The sequence below is a fragment of the Sander lucioperca genome, chromosome 23, assembly GCF_008315115.2.
Source record: "Sander lucioperca isolate FBNREF2018 chromosome 23, SLUC_FBN_1.2, whole genome shotgun sequence".
NCBI classification, from domain to species: domain Eukaryota; kingdom Metazoa; phylum Chordata; class Actinopteri; order Perciformes; family Percidae; genus Sander; species Sander lucioperca.
The window spans coordinates 7,863,672-7,885,099 of record NC_050195.1 but is presented as its reverse complement, the minus strand read 5'-3'; the positions used below and the strand labels follow the sequence as shown (position 1 = coordinate 7,885,099).

Below are 21,428 nucleotides of genomic sequence, written 5' to 3'. Positions count from 1 at the left end.
GCACTAAGGTCACTCGTGTTAACCATACCGCGATGCAAACAATTTGGGGGTGATGATGAAAAGATTCGCTCTTATACATTATATTGCCATATGAAATAAGACGTGGAAAACACGTGTACTGTTTGTTTTTGCAACGGGATATCAGTGAGCCTTCGACATTCATCAATTTTGTCCCTCCAGGCTGACCATAGTTGTTTGTGACTACTAGCTAGAAGTGTGGTGGTGCAGAATGGTGCTTTTCCTGTTAGGTTAAAACAAACAAACGTTTAGTTACCAGAGACTCTACTAAAATAATCATTAACGTTATCGAGTTTGAAGTACGGAAAGGCACCACTTCACGTGAGTGTCTTGAACTATAGCTACTCCTGGCTGTAAAACACGTGCAAAGTTAAAGCAGCCACTTGCAGCTGCAGCTCTGTGTCAAAAAGACAAGGTGGATAGTCTACATAATAAAAATGTATTAAAAGTGTAACTGCATTTTAAATGTCTTTTTTTTCTTTTCTTTTTTTTGCAGGAGAACAGGCTGCTGTCATTTGCTGTCCCCTCAATGGGTTTACTGAATGCATTAAGAATTGTCAGATGCTACCTGAGCCCCTTTCCAACATCAAAATCATGGCTCTCCACCAAAGCCTCCCTGCCGGGGGACAAGAACATCCTGCTCATGGGTGCTCCTGGAGCAGGGAAGACCACAGTGGGGAGGATAGTGGCCCACAGACTAGGACTACCTGTCATTGACGTTGATGACGATGTCTTGGAGACGACATGGAAGATGCCCGTGGCTGCCAAGCTGGCAGCAGTTGGCGGAGAGCGTTTCCTGGAGGAAGAAGGCCAGGCTTTGTGTAACTTCTCTGTCTCTGGGTGTGTTGTTTCCCTGACAGGCTCTAACCCTCTTCATGCTGCAGCAATGCAACACGTCAAAGAGTCCGGACTGGTCATCTACCTGGATGTGGACAGCGAAGACATCATACAAAGACTCGCCAAGATGAAGGTAAACAGGATAGTGGGCCAGGAGGCAGAGACATCCATGAGGGACATTCTGCGTTACAGGAAACAGTTTTATGAGAAATGGCTTGACGTGCGGGTGCTGTGTGGAAGAGGGGACACGGTGGAGGAAGTAGCGGAGAAGGTGCTGACAGCTGTGGAGAGATATCAGAACCACGCTGCAGAAACCTATGTGTCAACCAGGAGTGACAGTGTGGCATTGTCCAAACAGAAAACATACTTTAGTGATGTTGTAATTGAGGGTCTGGCCACAAATGGAGGCCTCTATGTTCCCAGAAATGGCTTCCCAAACATTGGTGCTCGTGAATGGTTGAGACTAGCTGACATGTCATACCCAGAACGAGCATTAGTTTTACTTGAAAAGTGCATACACCCATTGGATATCTCTGCTTTGGATCTCAGAACAATGATATTCAAGGCATATGGGTCTAACTTTTCTAGTGAGGCAGTAGCACCTGTAAAACATCTCATCCACAATCAGTATGTTCAGGAGCTCTTTCATGGCCCCACCGCCTCATTTAAAGACCTCGCCTTGCAGCTGATGCCCCAGCTCTTCGCCTACTGCCTCCCACAGATGTGCAACTACCTCATTCTTGTAGCTACCTCTGGGGACACAGGAAGTGCAGTGCTCAGTGGCTTCAGCAGTCTCCGTGGCACTGACCTACACAGGACCGGCGTGCTGGTGTTTTTCCCAGAGGAAGGCGTGAGTGAGATTCAGAAGCTGCAGATGACGAGCTACAGGGAGGGCAACGCCAGGGCGGTCAGCGTCCTGTCAGACTTTGACTTCTGTCAGAGAACCATAAAGAGGATGTTTGGAGAGTGTGGGCTGACCGGGCACCTCGCTGTAGAGTACAGCACAGTCCTCAGCACCGCCAACTCCATCAACTGGGCGCGGCTGTTGCCACAGGTGGGTAGGGCTCCATGGAAAAAGACCACTTTTTATATTAGGGCTTTTTCACTGCAGACATTTTGACTTAATATCTAGAGAAAGCTCAGGTGTTACTAGTTTTATGTTATGTTTTATGTGTTTTTCACACACATAAGACTGCATACAATCCATGAAAACAAAGAAATGTGTCAGGAGATGTCAAGAAGCCTTATACAACATAGTCTTTTGAGAAAAACAAACAAAAAGCTAAAAAGATGAAGAAAAGAAACCTAAGCTAACATAGTTTTAAAAACAAAATGCAAAAATACACCAACAAAAATGACAACAAGAAGCACACAAAATGAGCAGAAAGACTAACCAGTCAGTAGACAACAATCCAATAAAAAAAAAAAAAAAAAGAAGTACATGAAAAACAATACGGGAAAAAAGAATAAGAGTCAAGAACGTCAAGAAATAATTAGACATCATGAATTAAATGTGATGGTAATTTTCTTTAAAAGTTTTCAAAGGATAACAAGCTCTTGATCCTGTCTACTTTGGTGTTTCAAATCTGTCCATTCAATTGATATTTTTTTGGATTAATCCGTTGATTGTTTTGATCAATCAGTGAATAGTTTAGTCTATAAAAGTCCACATGCACATAATTCATTATGCACATCATTTCCAAGAGGTAAAGGCCGATGTCTTTAAAGTGCTTGTTTAAAACCCAAAGATTTTTAATTTACAGTGTTCTCTGGGCTGCAACAACGGAACGAACCGATCTCTTTAAAATGTCAGTTACAACTTTATTAGAAATGCCACTTGTTTGCATCATCTGTCATGTTTCCGAACTGCAATATTGTGACACTGGCAGATAAAAAAAAAAAAATGTGTCCCATACACTTCCTTCTGGTGTTTTCATTAGATTTTTCATCCGTTGGGTTGTTTTCTAGATCTACTATTACTACTACTAATCTTTCAGTTTTCACAGTTACACTCTAAAAGGTTTTGTCACGCTTTTATTTTGCAACATCTTGTGTAACACAGTTTGGTACATTTTTTTTCTCCTCTGGCAGGTGGTTTACCATTCTTCAGCCTATCTGGATCTAATCAGAGACGGTGTTATCAAGTTCGGTGAGCCCATTGATGTTTGCATCCCTTCTGGTAACTTTGGCAATGCCATGTCAGCTGTGTACGCCAAGCAAATGGGCATCCCGATAAGAAAAGTAATCTGCGCGTCCAACCACAACCGCATCATCACGGACTTTATCACCACAGGCGAGTACGATCTCCGGGGACGGCCTCTGATGCTCTCCCACTCCCCGGCTATAGATATCCTGAAATCCTCCAACCTTGAGAGGCTTATCTACCACGTCTCAAACGGAGACAGCCGTCTTGTCAAGGAGCTGTTCACACGCTTAGACAGACAGCAGCACTTTCAGGTTCCTGAGCCTCTTCTTGGCAGGATGCAGCAGGACGTGATGGCTGGCTGGTGCTCGGAAGACGACTGCTTGGCCGCCATCCAGAGCGTTCACACACAGACGGGCTACCTCATGGACACACACACCGCTGTTGCTAAAGTGGTGGCTGATAGGCTGCAGGACGGTTCGTGCCCCGTGGTGCTTTGTTCCACTGCTCACTACGGGAAATTTGCTCCCGCTGTGTTCAAAGCCTTACAAATCCAAAATGTTCCTGAGGATCCCCTTGAGCAGCTGAAGAAGCTCGGATCGACTGCATCCAGACCTGAAATACACAGAGACGTGATGAAATGCCTGGAGAAAAGCGGCAGGAGGGCACACACCGTTTGTCAGGCTGAGTACAGTGTGTTGGTAGAAGAGGTGGAGAGCATGATACGCGACTCCTTCTTGAAAGTTATGTAGGATTATTTTAGCTTTTGTTAATGTCCACCTCAACTTAACGTTAATTTAAATCGGAATTCATTATTTTCAAAAAAAAGTATATTTTTCATATGTCCTGTTTGTATCATGTACTCTTCATTCTTTCAATGTATTTGTAACTTTTTAAAGCAAATTTAACAAATAAAAGGAAAAAAAGGTAAAATCTTGCTAAACAAAGAAAGAAATGTAAACAGAAAAGAAATCAATAACATAAAATTCAATTAAAAAAAAGTACCAGTTATAAACAGGCACGGTCATGAAATTGATTTTAAAGACATAATTTAAAAGGCCAAATCCTACCTGAGCATGCAGGATTGAGTAAAAATAAATGAACATGTTCACTCTGATTATACTATAATAGAGCCTGAAACTCAATTTAAAGCGTATTAAGGCTATTGATTATCTAACACTTCTTTACATCATTATCCAGAGCCCTGGCCCACTAGATGGGGATGTCTACCTCTTGGACACTGCTGGAAACACTGGTTGCAAGCATTGCAGGAACAGTATGGTATCGCTGTAGGGGGAAATGATGACTATGGCTAAGTCAGGAGGTCAAATAAACAAGTAAAAAGTGATGTAAAATCAATATGTGCTGTCAGGGAGATAATCACCTTAAAGTTAAGTGTATGCTCATGCATTGTACTGTGGAAACACATACGTATTTGCTGTCTATTTTCTCAATATTCTGTCAAGGTTTGTTGTGTCTTTGATGAACACGTCTACATTGTAAGGATTATTAACCCTTGTGTTTCCTTCCCGTCGGCCATGCACTCGTTGTTCTCCGTCTGTCTTGCCCGTTTATGAAGCATAAAGTAATAATTTAATACTTAATTCTGTCTACATCTTCTTAGCCAACTTCATTCTAACTTATTAACTCTAGTTAAACACACATTTTTGTAATTCATGGTCAATAAACCTCTTATGTGAAAATATACCTAATTTGAGTTTAAAAAACCCAGAAATTATTTTGATTAATGGTTAAGATCAGAGAAACGTATGTTGATGGATGATCACAGCCTGTTTCGTGTACGTAAGTATGTTATTTTTATGCAGTTTGGTTAAAGAGACCCATATTTTTGATATAGAAAATTTGAAAACGGGTCAAATTTGACCCGAGGATAACAGCAGGGTTAAACAAATGTTTTATTTACCTCATCCTCTTTTGTATTACTTCAACTTTTCTCTGCTGATGTGAGAGTAGCCGAAGGGCTATTAAAGCTGCATGGTAGATCTCACAGTGGCATTAAAATACAGCTAATGAATTGATCTCCGCAGTCCGCTAATTGCTGGGTGAAGCTCAAGCAGCCGGTACAGTCATCCAATCAGTGTCCACTGACTCATTAACTACCTTACTGAAGGTAGGAAGGGATATTTTTTCAAACCACACCATTATTGTCCTCTCTTTCATGTGCTTCTCAGCTGCTAACATCCAGGACCACGCAGTCATTAATACGATTGGTAAAACTGTTTTATTTTGTCTTGAGAATAACACAAGGGGAAATATTTACAGATTTAAGTCAAGAGGCATACTCGCAAGCCTTCTAGCACACCCCAAATCATAATCATCAGCTTGTGACTTTGGTGTATCAGGCAGCTTTCTGTAACAGCTCTTGGTCTCCAACTGAAAGACATTGCTCTTTGCCAGACATCTGTCAGAAGAAACATCCTATAATACAGTGCAGGGGCGGAGTGGGCCTGAGGGTATTTCCCCCCCTCCCTTCCAACGTCACACCATCCATAACCGGAGAGACCAGAAATGACTCCTATCTCTGTGGCTATCAGTCGAGTCATTTAAATCCAGGTGCTGCCTCAGCAGCAGCGGAAAGAGGAGGGCGGAAGATACGTTTCATAGATCTCCAGGATTGCTTATGACTGCAGTTGTTAAAATAGATAGAAAGTCAGGCCAGATTTGACAAAGCACCTTGCTTGCATGCCCTTTGATCTGGACCACTGTCGCTTTGAGTCTTTGCAAGACTTTATTTTTAACTGTAAAAGTAACTTATTTGAGCAACCGGGAGAATGCAGCTCTGTGGTTTGAAGTGATCCATTGCTTTCGACAGTCCAGAGCGCTGGTGTTAGAGAAGGAAAAAGCTGCTCAGGGACATCAAGATAAATTACGAGTAGTTTTTTTGAATCAGTGCAATATTTTACAATTACCCCTCTGACTATTAAGTGTATTTCCATGCATACAGGAGTACAGATCACTTTTTTATTCATATGAATGAATGAACAAGCATAGCACATGCTCATACTGTGTACCGGAGGCTTCTTTGAACCAATTCTGCTTGCTCTTTCTGGCTTCCTCCCCTTTGTGTCTGTGGTTTGCTTCACTGTGAGCATTGGCCTTATTAATCAAGCTGCTTGACAGGTGAATGCGAGTAATGGGTGGAGAAAGTGCCTGAAGAGGGAGGAGGTTAGTGTGCAGATGTGTGTGTGTGTGTGTGTGTGAGAGAGAGAGAGAGAGAATGGTGAAGGTAAAAGAGAGAGCCAGCTGTTGCTCGGCACCTAGTGGCCCACGGCTGGGTGAGCAAGGATAATTGCAGGTACCAGCCTGTTCCCATCTCCTTAATGTGAACCTGTGGCATAATGGAAACTGCTTTTTCACAGTGGAGGGGAATAGAAAAGGAGAGAGGAGGAAATGAACGCATCGGAGCAGTTTGCAAAGAATATCTGGGGAAGCGGGTTGATTTGAGCCTATGCTCCAAAGATCCCTGACTATACTTTCTTTTCTTTATGTTAACAATCCACAATGTAGTATTGAGATTTTGATAAACAGTATTTGGCACAGGCATTACTTCGGTCTACAAATGTGGTCTTCTGGGGGTTACACTGTAAAAAGGAATATTAAAATAGATCATCTTAATACCATTTTTGCAGAAGTTAATTTATTTAAAATATACATATTAACAAACTGTAGGTACACCAACTACATAAATCTGTGTTGTCCTGTCGACAAAGGCGGAAAAAAACATTTTAGTACAACGGAATTCATGACATTAACCTGTCTCTCTTAGTTATGCTGTTATAGTTCTTCTTCTGTGACACACTGAGCTGCTCTCTCCCCTCTCTTTCCATTTGTTTCCATTTGTGTGCATCCTTGTCCCAGAAATGCTTGTTACTAACCTAGCTCTGGGGAGTTTACTCCCCGGAGTCCTTATGTTTCTTTTTTCGCCCAGAATATTCCATTGGATTAAGGTGGCACCAAGATCTTGGTTGCAGCTGTCACTGTGGTCCTACGCTCTGCGATGCCCTGCAGTGTCCGGCTGCATCCTGCTACGTCCACCCATGCTCTGCTGTGCCACGCTACATCCTGTAACGCCCTTCAGTGCCCTGCTATGACATGAACTACTACGACTACCATTTGTAGTCACTGTTCCATTATCTTTGTGACTATTATTGCCACTGTTCATCACATCCCCAACTGACACCGTCAGACACCGCCTACCAAGAGCCTGGGTCTGCCGAGGTTTCTTCCTAAAAGGGAGTTTTTCCTCGCCACTGTCGCATCAGCCACTGTTAATGCTTGCTCTTAGGGGAATTACTGGAATTGTTGGGGCTTTGTAAATTATAGAGTGTGGTCTAGACCTACTCTATCTGTAAAGTGTCTCGAGATAACTCTTGTTATGATTTGATACTATAAATAAAATTGAATTGAATTAAATGACAGCATTTCATTGTACATGGGTGCAGCCAAGGTTTTAGAACCTAAGTCTAAGGTCTAAGTTAGTTAAACCTTTTTTAATTTAACAATTTGTTTTGAAAATGACTTTTCCAAGTGTCTCTATTGCCAAAGTGAGTAGGATCACAGCGTCCTTAAAGAGAGTCATTAGCGTTGGTTTCAGTGGAATTGTTCTGTCCCATGATGGTTTAAATAAATTCTATTTCAGAGGATTTTCCTCTTCTGCCAAGAATAAAACCCACAAGGGGAAACTGAAAATCTTTGTTCGTCTTGGCACCAAAAATCGTCACATTTATAAATGTTGGCATGAAATATTGGCACCAAACATTGGTTCTGAAGTATAGAGGTAAAACACTCAGCGACCACTTCAAAGACCTCAGTTAAATCCTTGGCAGCAGCCAATGTGCTTTGACAAACACAATTGGAAGCATTCAAGTGGGAAGCCAGTGAGGGATCATGTCCTGGTCCAGCTCACATGTTATCTTATATAAAGTCATAATGCAAAAGGGTTGAACATACACATTGTGCATTGTACGTGAAGCCTAATACACCACAGTGTAATGCTTAGTTAGTCTATAATTTGTCTCGCATTTCCAGATCTCAACAGCTCTGTGTCAGCGCGGGAGTATGGTCTGGCTACAACGCTTACCTATTCTGGGATAGGACAAAAAATGCTCTGGCTTGTTTGTATTTCTTTAAACCATTCTGGGCGGTGCCCTTACAAAAACCATAGCGGAGATAGCGGAAGGGGTGAGAGACGCGCCAGATGTACATTTGTTGAGCTAGTCTACTCTAAAATGGATTCACTTGCATTTGTACGTAATGTGTTATACTATTTATAACAATAACTATTAAACAGACCTTCCCACATGGTGTAACATTTGTAGCTGATGGAATAAAGTATCATAACTTATAATATGTGTAATTGCATTATTAGTCGTAATAAACGATACAGCGTTGCACCTTAAGTTATTGCATTGTCATTAGATAAAGGGTTGTTTATTGCATTTTTAATACATTTAGAGGAAACATTGTATTACAATGTTTTGACATTTTAATGATTTTATTAGCTGGCACAACATCTCTGCATTCTCTACTCAATCCACACCTTGTATACCAGCAAGTTGAATGATGAAAGACCTGCATTCTGACAAAATCAAAACATGTTCAGATGCAAAAGGGGATCAATTGATTTCATATTTTTTGCATGCTTGTGACGTATGCCTGAAGGATCTCTTGCCGCATCTCACCCTCCCCCAGGAGCGCTGGTATGCCCTTATGCCCCATAAAGTATATTGATCACACGGGTGACTGTGAACAGGGTTTGTGACCGTCTAACCTTTCATTGTGAAACGGCTGGAAGATGCATGTTCTTCTACACCACAACAAGTCATCTGATATGACGCAGTGAAAACAGTGTGTGTGTGTGTGTGTGTGTGTGTGTGTGTGTGTGTGTGTGAATACCGGGAATACAGTATACTTGTGGGGTCCGGACAGCCAAAATGCTGGACCCCACAAGTTTAAAGGGCTGTTTGAGGGTTAAGACTTGGTTGTAGGATTAGGGTTAGGGTTAGGTTATGGTTAGGGTGAGGGTAAGGGTTAAGGTTAGGCATTTAGTTGTGATGGTTAAGGTTAGGGTAAGGGGCTAGGGAATGCATTATGTCAATGACGGGTCCCCACAAAGATAGTGCCACGCACTATGTGTGTGCGTGTGTGTGTGTGTGTGTGTGTGTGTGTGTGTGTGTGTGTGTGTGTGTGTGTGTGTGTGCGTGCATTTCTTTATACAGTATGTGTGCTTGTTTGTAGTTGCTTTATTTAGACTTTCATACTGAGTATTATTGCATACTGAGGTATTTTTCTGCTTCTTTCTGAAAGCCAGAGCCAAACAATCAGCCAACACATCTCAACATCATGTTCACCCGAGGCTTCCCTACTAATTACCTAAGACATTGATTTGCACCCCAACATACCTCTGTGAGGAAGAGGAGGAGAGAAAATAGAGCTAATGAAGGTGTCAACGGGAGCTTGCCACTAGAAGATGATCGTTAGTGGATTGAACTCATTTGCATTTTGATGCAAACTCAGGGCTGAAAAATACCCACCGGGTACTATCTGCTGTTAACAGTCTTTGATAAGCACACAGACAAAAAGCAGTGATTCAATTCAAGGTGAACAAAATAACTGAAGGTCCTGAAACAGATTGCATTTAACTGATGCCTCCATCAGGCTTCTGGCGACCGTCTGCCGGGATCTTCTCCTCTCTGTGATGAAGGAAAGAGAATCCATTTCTCACTCTCAGAATGAGAAATCAATGACCCCGAGATGGATCTGTGTGAAATGAGATATGAGCTTCGTCTCCGAGGATTCGGCAGGGCTCAGATTGACAGCTGACTGGCAGGGGTTAACTGCCAGGGAAGGCCGACTGCCTCGAAAGGTGTGAAACTGACTATTTTGGGCCCTGCGTTGAGGCCAGGGTTGGTACATGTAGACCAGCTGTTCCTAAGTTCCCAAGATATTCCTGTGATGGATTGATTAGCCCGAAACTTCTTATTGCTACACCTGTCAAGCTTTCTGTTCTTGTACGGCACATATGCAGTTTACATTGACAACGGTGGCAGATTTACCTCTCAAAATTTGTACATAGGTAGACAAATGCAGCTGCTCATTTCTAGCTGGCAACCGCAGATTTTCTCAGCTTAACATCTGTGCATTATAGAGAGAGGATACACTTTTGAGACAGGTTGATAATGCAGTTTGAGAGAATTGATCTCCCCCCCTTAAACATTTGCTAGAAAAGTAGTAACCTTTCTATCTTCACCAAGGTTGTAAATTATAATCTAAAGTACAGTATATACAAAATAAAATCGGTTATGGAGGGGGTTACATATCTTGGCAGACTATATAAATGCAATGCATTGTTATCATGACGATTATTATAATTATTATTTATTTAGGGGAAAATTCTGATTCATTTACAACAATATCCAACAATATCCATTTACAATGGAAACAGGGATTACAGACACAAAATATAATAATATATAATAATATATTTGCAATGATGCATTCAGTTTAATGTACATTTCGAGTAGATGTAATTATGGCGAGCAATGTGTTAAACTGAACTAGTATCAACCACTGAGGCCTATTTGAATGAACAAATTCCTTACAAAAGCAGCCTGTCTGGATCTAGCAATCAAGTATGTGTGTGTATTCCTATAATTCATAATTCCAGAAAGATCCAGTTTATTGTGAAGGGCTTTATTAAAAAAATATTTATATTGACCATCTGGCTGCACAGTTACTGCCATTTACAATTCACAGTAGTTGAACTTTAGTCCCCAACCGGTGCAATAAGATTCTATATATTTTTATCACCTTGTTTTGATGTCAGTATTCACACATAGTTGTGTGTTATTGTCATGAGCAACACCCATCAACAGACAACTCTGATTTAGTTATATAGTTACTTATTTATGACACACCTGAGAATACTTGTGTCCTAAAGTAATAAAATGTGACGTCTTTGTCAGTGATTTTCTAAAAAAGTCACATTTTTTTCTGAGAACTCGTATCATTTCTCTGTTTGAAGAAGAGTTGAATTGTCTTTGAAGGGCTCTCGTATCATTTTATGGTTTTTTCTTTCCTGGTTAAAGAGTAATGATGAAGCCTTTATTGGCCAAAGAGACCTCCTCAGACCTTCCAAAAACAGGTGTGTAAGGAGTGCTGTGATCTGCACAGCCTTTAAAAGGACGCAAATCCTCCACATGTGCCAATTGTCCTGCAAATCTGAAGATGGGCTGCAGGCGCACAGACTGCCTGGCAAAGCCTCTGTCAGGCCTTTTTGAAAAACTTGGATCACTTGTAGGCTCCTGTCCATTTTATTTTTTTGTGATTCCTCTCATGCTCTCAGCGGCGCTTGGCGGAGGCTTCACTTTTCTCAAAGACAGGGAGGACAATGACTTTGAGCGGCAGTTCACACCCAGGAAAGGACCCTCGAAGGCAACGAGAGCTTTTGTCAGGGAAAACTTCCCCTACAATGACTCCATGTTTTCAGAGGACAGGTTGTACGACAAGGGCAACTTTGCATCCCTAATTGCTGTATCGACTAACAGCTCAAATATACTTAAAAATCCTGATTTTGCAGAAATCCTCAGGCTCAACAATAAGATCCTTAATATCACTGTGCACAATGGGAGCCTGGGATTCAGTGAGTTGTGTGCAAAAGCCAACGGAGAATGTGTCTCAAACATCCTCCTGGAAATTATTAGTGCTAATGCAACCAGCATCATCTTCCCCGTACACAGGCACAGATCCAGTTTGGTGTTTCTTGGCTCTGTGCTCGGCGGGGTTATCACAGATGCCAACAGCTCAGTCATAAGTGCTCAGGCTGTAAAACTCATCTACCACTTAGATAACAAGGACGCCTCAAAATTATGGCTGAGAGGATTTCAAAAACTCTTATCAGATGAGACGGACTGCAAACACATTGACGTACGTATCATTTGCTACTGACATTGTTTTTTTCTCACGTACTACTTCTACTGTATTGTGGGGTCACATTTGAGCCTCTCTTTGTTTTAACTAAGATGCACTGACAATCAGTGCTGTAAAACTACAGCTCCCATGATGCTTTGACAGTGCACCAATGTTGCGCATGTTACAGCTTTTCAGTGAGACAAAAACCACACATGAGAGGAACATTGCATTTTTTGGAACAATTTTGTTGTGAAGTGGTATATTATTCTTTCTTCTTTTTTAAAAAAAAATATCTGACTATCATTATGTGAAGATTTTAGTTTTTCCATCAAACGCTTCTCTCTAGACAGGAAGATACAAAGTCCAAAAATATCATAGTGGAAGAATACCAGCTTTTAGCCTCACCAGACCGCAATACAATGCAGAAACATTGTTGTATTGTTGAAAAGCCGTTTACGACTGACAGCTCTGTTTTATGGCTTCTGCTCGGTGCACCCCAATGTAAAACCTACCTAATATAACCTATCCCCCAACAAAGTTTGTGTAAAACTTTTCTGATTATTCCCTTTTTTCACATTCTTTATCCATCTAACTGTCCCACATATATTCTACAAATTGTATCTTCCTAACTGATTGTCTAAAGATAAGATGAGATAAGATAGACTTTATTGATCCCACACTGGGGAAAATTCCCTCGTTAAAGGCTGTTTTAAAGCCCTCTTGTACCACCATAAATATATTTCTGGTGGACAAATACTCGTTTACATTTTATTTCAAGTAGATTTGAAGATATTACGTTTTAAAATCATCAGCCTTAAAAAAAAAAAAAAAAAAAAGGCTGCCAGAGGCAATTTGTGTTTATTTGTAGAATGCTTAAGTCAAGAGGGCAAGATGTCTTTACAGCCAAATACAATACGTTAAGGGGTTTGGAAGTCACTCTGGTAATTGTAGTATGGCACTAACAGAAGTATATGAAACAAAAGTGGATTTGGTCTCATAGCTCTAGATGTTGATCTAAAATAAGTACTGTTAATGTGCAATAAAATAAGCACATAGATGCATTTTAGTTACAGCCTTTCTGCTTCAAATGTATCTTTACACTTCCTTTTCAGATTATGTGGTTTATAAACACAGTCACACTGGTTTTATTTCTGCTGAGACATCCATGTGTAAACACTGTTTTCTGACTTCATGTTGGCGTCTCTCTGCTGTGCTCTATTGTAGGTGTCTTACTACACCTCCAAATCCAGGCAGGATGAGATTGACAGTCACACCACAGATGGCATCCCTTTATTCCTCATCACTTATGCCTGTGCTATCACTCTCTCTGTGATATCATGCCTGAGGTAAGAAGTGATCAGTCACTGTCACACAGTGACTGCGGGCCAAGTCTGGGACACAGAGAGCTGTTGTTTATCAAATTGACTGATACAGCACAACTACATGTAGGTTACATGTAGTTGAAATGTTTTATTTGACTTCAAATTTAGTTTACGTATGAGTTTTTAGTTATTTTGAGTTTAGATTTAAAGCTTTTAGTTTATATTTTAGATTCTGTAAGGTGTAGTTTAGACGCACAGGGAATGGATAAAATAATAGAAACACCTGATCATTTCGTACAGTCCATAAAAAAACATCATAAACCACAGAGACAAAAAAATATGACTGAACATGAGGCATATTAAACTTCATTATTGCTATTATAAAAATGTGATGGTGGGTTTTAAAGTGAGACTGTGACTTTAGAAAGAAGAAATAGCACATTCATTCTCTTACAAATGAAAGGTTGAATTCATAAGCAAACAAATGCACCCTCTCTCAACTCAACACACTACTAACGTTAGCAAACTTTAGATAGATATGTAATTTACATTTTGACATTGCTGATTTAGTTTGTTGACTCTGTGACTCTTCTTTGCTTGCTACTGCTGGCTTTAGCATTTACCATCAGCCTGTGTTTGTCACTTGTGTCCACAGTGGCTGCTATTTAGGAGACGTTGCATAATCCCGATTTAAAGAGCAACTTAAAGGTGCTCTAAGCGATGTTGGGTGATGTCACTTCTTGTTGACGTTCGAAGTATTGTCAAACAAAACAGAGGCTAGCTCGCCCCTCCCTCCTCCTCATCCCGTTCCGTCTCCCTCCCCCTCCCTTCCATGCACTAACTCCCCAACCCCAACCCCAAAATCCTTCTTGTTGGTTATTGGCTGGAACACTGTTTGTTATGTTTCGTGGTGCAGGTTGGCCAGTTTGTTTTTGTTGCCGTTTGTGGAGCCTGGGCTTTTTTTTTTTTTACAGTGTGTTCAGGGAACAGGCAGCTAGCAGATAGTGAGGAGATGTTTGCTGTATGTGACAAAAAATGTTGTAGCCTAAAAAACGTGTGACGTCGCTTAGAGCACCTTTAAAGACGCCGGGGGAGTTTTTCTGTAAATAAACAAAGTTTCTGTTTAGGTTTGAAACCTGCTTGGTTTACATCCGTTTGCTAGCTAGCAGTCTTCTTCTTCCCTGCATTCGCTGGGACATTGCTGCATTTCTTGGTACATTGCTATCACCTATAGATCAGTGTAATAGTAAGACAGTGGCAGGACTGTGTATGAGAACTAACAAAACGGGAACCCACACATAAAATGCTCCATAGCATAGCGCTAGCGGCAGTCAGAAACTCCACAAACTTCCTGCAGCAGTTTAAAGCTTTATAGTGCGTAACTTTTTTATATTAATGAACGTCCGTTCCATTCAAGCCATTGCCAAATAAGTTGATACGAGGTAATAAAGACTATCAGCACAACAAAACTCTCTCTCTGTATTTCTCAGTATGGCTATGTTCAGAAACTGGTGTCATCCGGCAATTTTCGCGGGCAGAAAATCGAGTGAGAATAATTACTTCTACTGAAGACTCCATCATGTTTTTTTAATCCTCCGTGTCCTCCTTGGCTACACGCAACTGCGTTGGGGAGGGGTGGGGGGTGGTGCGCGATCACGGAAGGCTTGTATCATGTGGAAGCGCCGACAGTTTTGTTGTCATTAAACTACGCACTATAGCTTTAAATCCCTGCTCACTTTGCTGCAGTGCAATACAATTTTATGCCAGAGCATGGCAGTACATAGTGGCATCATTGTTGAGTGTAGCATACTCCACCTGGTGGGAAAGTAGTTATTTGTCAGATGTTGTTTTAATTTTTACTGTAAATCAAAAAACTGCTTGTAACTTCTTGCTACAAATATCTAACAATGAGCAGGATTATTCTGAGGCTGCTCAGGTTGAAGTTATCAAGATAATACAGTATATTGTTACCTTCATTAGCTGCATTATGCAGCTAATATCTGATCTCTGCCATCCTCCTTCACAGATTGGACAATGTGAGGAACAAGGTGTGGGTGGCCGTTTTCGGCGTCTTATCCTCGGGTCTGGCTATTGTCTCGTCTTTTGGCTTGCTGCTTTACATCGGAGTGCCATTCGTTATAACAGTTGCAAACTCTCCTTTCCTGATACTTGGTAAGCAAAAAGCACCCTTGTCCTTAATCGTAAAATACTGCATTTACATGGTAAGTGACAATGTAAAATAACAACTCAACAATCTTTTGCAGAGAATTAAAGTGAGCAGGATTTGAACCTCTTTACTGTATATGTCAAGGTAGATTAAACTGCAGTTTAAGTTTTTTATGTTTGACATTAAAAATCTTGTAAAATGTTTAGAGTCTCACAAATGGAAATGCTCAAACAAAGTGCTAGTGCCTCTAAACTGTCATTAATTTTACATGACTATAATCATTTTTCCAGGAATAGGTCTCAACAACATGTTCATAATGGTGTCCGACTGGCAGCACACCAACGTAAAAGACCCAGTGCCGAAGAGGATGGCTCACTCTTACAAAGAAGCAATCATGTCCATCACCATCACCACCCTGACCGATGTCTTCAAGTTCTCCATAGGCGTCACGTCTGACTTCCCATCAGTGCAGTCGTTCTGCCTGTACACCAGCGTCTCCATCATATTTTGTTACGTATACACAATCACCTTCTTTGGAGCCTTCTTGGCTCTAAATGGGAGGCGAGAAGCCAGCAACAGGCACTGGCTGACCTGCATGAAAATACCATCAGACAATCCTGGTCATCATTCTGAGATATATAACATCTGCTGTGTGGGAGGCGACTATGATAAGGACACTGGAGCAGAGAAAAAAAAAACGATTATTTTTTTTAAGGATTACTATGGCCCGTTTTTGATCAAACCCTGTGTCAAGGGTGTTGTAATCTTCCTTTATGTGGTGTATTTAGCTACGAGTATTTATGGATGTTTCCAGGTAGGCCTCCAACATGGGATTGAGCTCTATGATCTGGCAGCTGATAACTCCCCCGTTACGAGATTCAATTTGAAGGATAGTCAGTATTTTTCTGATTACGGTCCATCTGTGATGGTTATGGTAGGTGAGGAATTCCAATACTGGAATAAAACCAAGAGACACCAACTTCAGGGATGCATAGAGGACTTTAAAAAGCTCCACTTTGTAGATGAGCATGTCTACACATCCTGGCTTGACGCTTATTTGTCATATGGACAGGAAACACATTTAAACCTTGATGATAAAGATGTTTTTCTCACAAATCTAACAACATTTTTTGATTTATTTCCTTTTTTCAAGCAAGATCTGAACCTAACTAGGGATACCATCTATGCATCCCGGTTCTTCATGCAGACTGTTGATATTGCAAATGCCAGCATGGAAATTTACATGTTTACAGGTCTTAAAACCACTGCTGGCAGATGCCGTGCAGCGTCTTTATTAGTCTATAACCCGATATTCATCTTCTACGACCAGCACGCCGTAGTAGTTAGAAGCATGATTAAAAACGTTGGCGTGATCACAGCTGTGATGTTGGTTGTCTCTCTCCTGCTGATTCCAAACCCCCTCTGCTCATTATGGGTGACTTGCTCGATTGGTTCAGTGACTGCGGGGGTGACTGGTTTCATGGCGCTATGGGACATCAGTCTTGATTCAATATCCATGATCATTTTTTCCATCTGCATCGGCTTCACAGTGGATTGCTCAGCTCACGTGGCTTACGCCTTCGTCTCAAGCAAGAGAACGAGTCGTGACGACAAGGTTGTGGATTCTCTCTCCAGTTTAGGCTACCCCATCCTTCAAGGAGCCCTGTCCACCATTTTAGGGGTGTCTGTGTTGGCTAGGTCTGAATTTCACACATTCAGAACATTTTTTCAGATCTTCTTTCTTGTCATGTTTATTGGCGTGCTTCACGGCCTCATTTTCATTCCAGTAATTCTGACACTATGTACATGCAGATCAGATGAAGACGAAAGTAAAGACCAGAGTTTGAAAATCAGCAAACTATGAACACAGTTACAGTGCTGATGGCAGGCATATTGTGTACATTTACTTCCCATAATCCCATAAAAAAACACCATTTGCTTTAAACTTTAAAACGTTTCCATTGAATGACAAAGAACCTTTCTAATTCAGTGAAGCCTTTTGCCAAAATAGTTATCTCAGAACATAAATAACGTGTACTGTATTTTGAAAGTTATTTATTTTTATATTCATTTTTTTTAAGAATATTTTTTGGGCATTTTTAGGCCTTTATTTGACAGGACAGCTGAAGAAATGAAAGTGGAGAGAGAGAGAGGGGGAATGACATGCAGCAAAGGGCCTCAGGTCAGAGTTGAACCCAGGCCCGCTGCGTCGAGGAGTAAACCTCTATATATGGACAGCCGCTCTACCAACTGAGCTATCCGGGCGCCCTTCATTTTATGTTCATATTGTTGTCTTTTTCTTGATGGATGAGCTTAAGATGACGATTATCAGTGAGTTTGTAAATGTTTTGCTGTTTTTGTATTCAATGCTTTATAATGTAATCACAGTTAATTAAACTTCAGGTTTCAATAAACATAAATTTCACTGGAGATGTTCACTATTTTGCCATAACATGACAATAAAGCTGACAATCCAAACCAGCTGTTCCAATAATACTCATTCTAGCAATGAATGAATACATGGGGCATTTATATGCCATGCTGCAAAGCCAGTAACATATTCTTATCATTACTGTGTTGATTAAAGTACAATTCTCTTAATGGGCACCTTGTATAATTAGTGGAGCACATTTATGTGCTGCTAAACTCTCAACTACTCTCTAATGGACTAATAAAAGTAAATTTAATTTCTGACAATTGGACAGTGGCATTATTTACATAGCAGCAGAGCAATTGTCTAATTGATCAAATTGTAGATGACTTGGTATTTCTTAACAGATATATTGCCCAGTAATTTCTGTTTTTGCTCTCTTCACATGGTGGTGGAATGAAATACTGTAATGTCACAATAATGACTACGGAAGCCCTGAGAAGCAAGTGAGAAAAACAAATTCTGGTGATCTATTTTCTAAGTCTGGATTAAAGTGTTTTCTCTCAGGTGTTTACTGTATTAATTAAGAAAAACAAATTGGCAGGTGATTTTTTTTGGTTCAGGATAATTTTGAAAGTGTTTGTTGTTGTAATACTCCCTTCAAACACAAGAGGCTGAAGTGCACACTACTCCATGCACTCTAAACACAACATACCTATTATTGTGTGTTAGCAAGTTATGTAACATTACTGTCATGTCTTTCTTTTGGCTAGAAATTTATTTTAATCAGCGCTGTCTTGTGGCCAAAACTTAGAAAAATCATCCTGACAAAAAAACAAAAAATTCACCTGGCAAGACTCTTTTTTTCACCTGTTTCACAGATGAAAAAAATAAGGAAATTAGAAAGGTTATCCTGGCAAAACCTTTTTTTTCACCTGTTCTTGAAACCCAGGAAAGAAAACAATTTAGATCTCTTAGAACATTAAGACATTTGTTTTTCTTACTTGCCTCTAAGGGCTTCCGTAGTGTAGATGACTGACTTGGGTATTATAAATAAAATTGGTAAAGGATTACAGTTGGTTTACAATTAAGATGTCCTACGGTACCGATAATCTTTATGCCGTTGTGAATTACTGGTTAAATCTCTAAGCTATGTGATGGCTTTGGGTTGCCTCTAAGGCTACATAAACACAAGTCATTTAAAAGTATACCATTTATGAATCTAAATGTCCACTTATCACAATGATGTAACTCATTAATGTGTTGCTGCAATTGTTGCCCTGAAAGTCCTGTAATCCGGGTTTAGAAGCAACAGGACTTTTGAAAACCTTACAGCTCAGATCTTTCACAATGAACATATCAAATCTGTCACATAAGGGCAGAAAAAAATCTCATATTCCCTTTAGGTTGGCATACTTGTCAAATGTCACATTATTCAAAACTGCATTTAATCAAGCTACATGCACTACAATCCATCCCAATCAAGCTTTCAACTGGCAGCACATCAACATTAAGAACCCACTGCCCATGCAGATGGTTCACACCTTCAAAAAAGGTGCTATGTCCACCTTTTTTAACTGTCATCATCACCATGACTGATGTTTTTCCAATTTTTTGCACTGCTTTCATTTCCCTCTCTGCAGCATTTTGGTAGCACCAACATCAAAATGGAAAGAGAAAGAAAAGCAGATTCAGAAAATATTTTTTTTTTATCTACAGTGAGAACATACAGCCGTTTTGACATAATGGCCATACAGCTGTACAGGATCAAGTTTTCCCAATTATTTTCTATACAGTGGTGCATCGATGGCAGCTGCAGGATTAAGCATCTCAGGTCGTTTGCTTGCGGATATCAATATTTCGAAATAGGACACTAGAGCAGCCTCTTGCATGCAGCTGTATGTAGTTTGGTCAAGAAATCCACGAGGTATTCAGGTTCCAACTTCCAGCATCTCTGGTGGCCCCTGCATCGCACAGGTCATCTCTCAGCTCTGTCACCCTCCGTCACGCCTGTCTTCCTCACCCTCCTTCCAGGACGAGATGCCTCTAGACCACACAGCGTGACGTGACATGCCCCTACATGACACCCAGGAAAGAGAGAGAGAGAGAGAGAGAGAGCAAGCGAGCGAGCGAGAGAGAGAGCAACCTTGGAGCTTGAACTAATAAGAAAGAGAGAGACTAATTGATTGGTTATGAAGTAAAGAAATCAATCAGACCTTTTTGCTGCTTAATAAAACCCAGATCCTTCAGTGTAGTTTGCTTGGCGGAATGAAGGAGCAACAGCTTGCCTCAACTATAAATTAGCGTAATAGTTTATTGATTACAAACATGTCTAGGTTGAAGGGAAGGCTTGACTGAATTCCCACAAATAGGCCCTGTAGGTTTGGAGATATGGTTGCCCAGTTTTATCTAAGACTAAAAAGAACACACAGTACCATGGTTGAGGATTACAAAGAAGTACATTTTTAGGATGTTATAGTTTGCTGGGTGCAGTATTAGGCTGAGAAGCCCAAAGGACATATGAAGTTTGCTGCTGAACTGTTGTGGTTGTACAGTGTTTGATGAAACAGAAAATTACCTTTAAAACTTGATCTTGCATATGCACTACAGTATATGGCCCAAATTATATATAGACACTCAAACATTACACCCACATGTGATTGTTTAAAATCTCACCTCAAACCCATGGGTATAATTATGTTGCTTTTGCAGCCTCCACTCTTTCCCGGAAGGCTTTTCACTAGATTTTGGAACCTGGCTGGAGGAATTTGGTTCCATTCAGCCACAAGAGCATTAGTAGGGTCCAACTCTGATGCTGGGTGATAGACTAGACTGGGGGTGAGTTCAAGGCCAGTCAAGGTTTGTTAAACCAAACAGGGGAAATAGAAACTGAGAATTCTAGGAACAGAAAAGGGTTGCCCAAACTGTTGCCACAAAGTTGGAAGCACACTATTGTCTAACATCACCATATCCTGTAGAATCACAATTTCTCTAAAAGCCCCTGAAAACGTATGTCCTCAATTAGCTTCCTTCCTACAGTAATGAGATCATACATGAATACTTTATATTCTAAATAAGTTATAACAGTTTTAGTCACATACTATATTTCTGTAGGCCTACTTCCTGTGTTTTGGACTCTTCTTATTGGCTTAAAGTGGAAGTAACTAAGCTTTCTTTATTTTACATTGATTAACAGCTAAAATAAAAAATAAAAAAAACGACTCCTGAACGCTTAAGTTGAAACAAATGTCTATCAATTGATCTAAATTAAGTGCTTAATTTTGACAAATCAGCTGACGCTGACTTCATCTGTTTCAGCACTGGACAGCTCCCTCGCCGCTCCACCAAACACTGCGCCGTGATTGACAGAAGAAGCGGCCATACGCGGATCAATGTGGCTTCTGGAGCCCTATGAGATGATGAAGAAGACGGGCTTTAAGTGCGCTCGGCTCCTGATGTGTCTCTTCGTGGCTTTGGTAGGTCTACTTATCAATGCTTGTTGTGGACGTAAGAGGGCGGAGTGCGTTTGTCATCCAAGTGAGAAGCTCCCTGACTCGGTGCCTCATAAAAAATATATAAATATAATAATAACCTGCCCCCTTTACCCCTCCCTTCTTCCTCGTTTGAGTCAGTCTATGT

General features: G+C 40.7%; 2 protein-coding genes across 3 annotated transcripts; both read left to right on the top strand.

The window, feature by feature from the left end:
• The first annotated feature begins 76 nt into the window (after positions 1-76).
• On the top strand, positions 77-6,749 carry LOC116048558 (threonine synthase-like 1). 2 transcript variants are annotated; one of them, XM_031297698.2, is made up of 3 exons: positions 77-339; positions 515-1,909; positions 2,947-6,749. In XM_031297698.2, the coding sequence occupies exons 2-3, from the start codon at positions 548-550 to the stop codon at positions 3,748-3,750; spliced, it is 2,166 nt and encodes a 721-aa protein (XP_031153558.1). In that variant the 5' UTR covers positions 77-339; positions 515-547; the 3' UTR covers positions 3,751-6,749. The 2 variants fall into 2 exon arrangements, with proteins under 2 accessions (XP_031153558.1, XP_031153559.1); XM_031297699.2 differs by lacking the exon at positions 77-339 and adding an exon at positions 345-433.
• Positions 6,750-11,229: 4,480 nt separating this feature from the next.
• LOC116048559 (patched domain-containing protein 3-like) lies at positions 11,230-17,558 on the top strand. The gene is made up of 4 exons (XM_031297702.2): positions 11,230-11,944; positions 13,154-13,275; positions 15,278-15,423; positions 15,709-17,558. The coding sequence occupies exons 1-4, from the start codon at positions 11,246-11,248 to the stop codon at positions 17,280-17,282; spliced, it is 2,541 nt and encodes an 846-aa protein (XP_031153562.2). The 5' UTR covers positions 11,230-11,245; the 3' UTR covers positions 17,283-17,558.
• Positions 17,559-21,428: the final 3,870 nt, after the last annotated feature.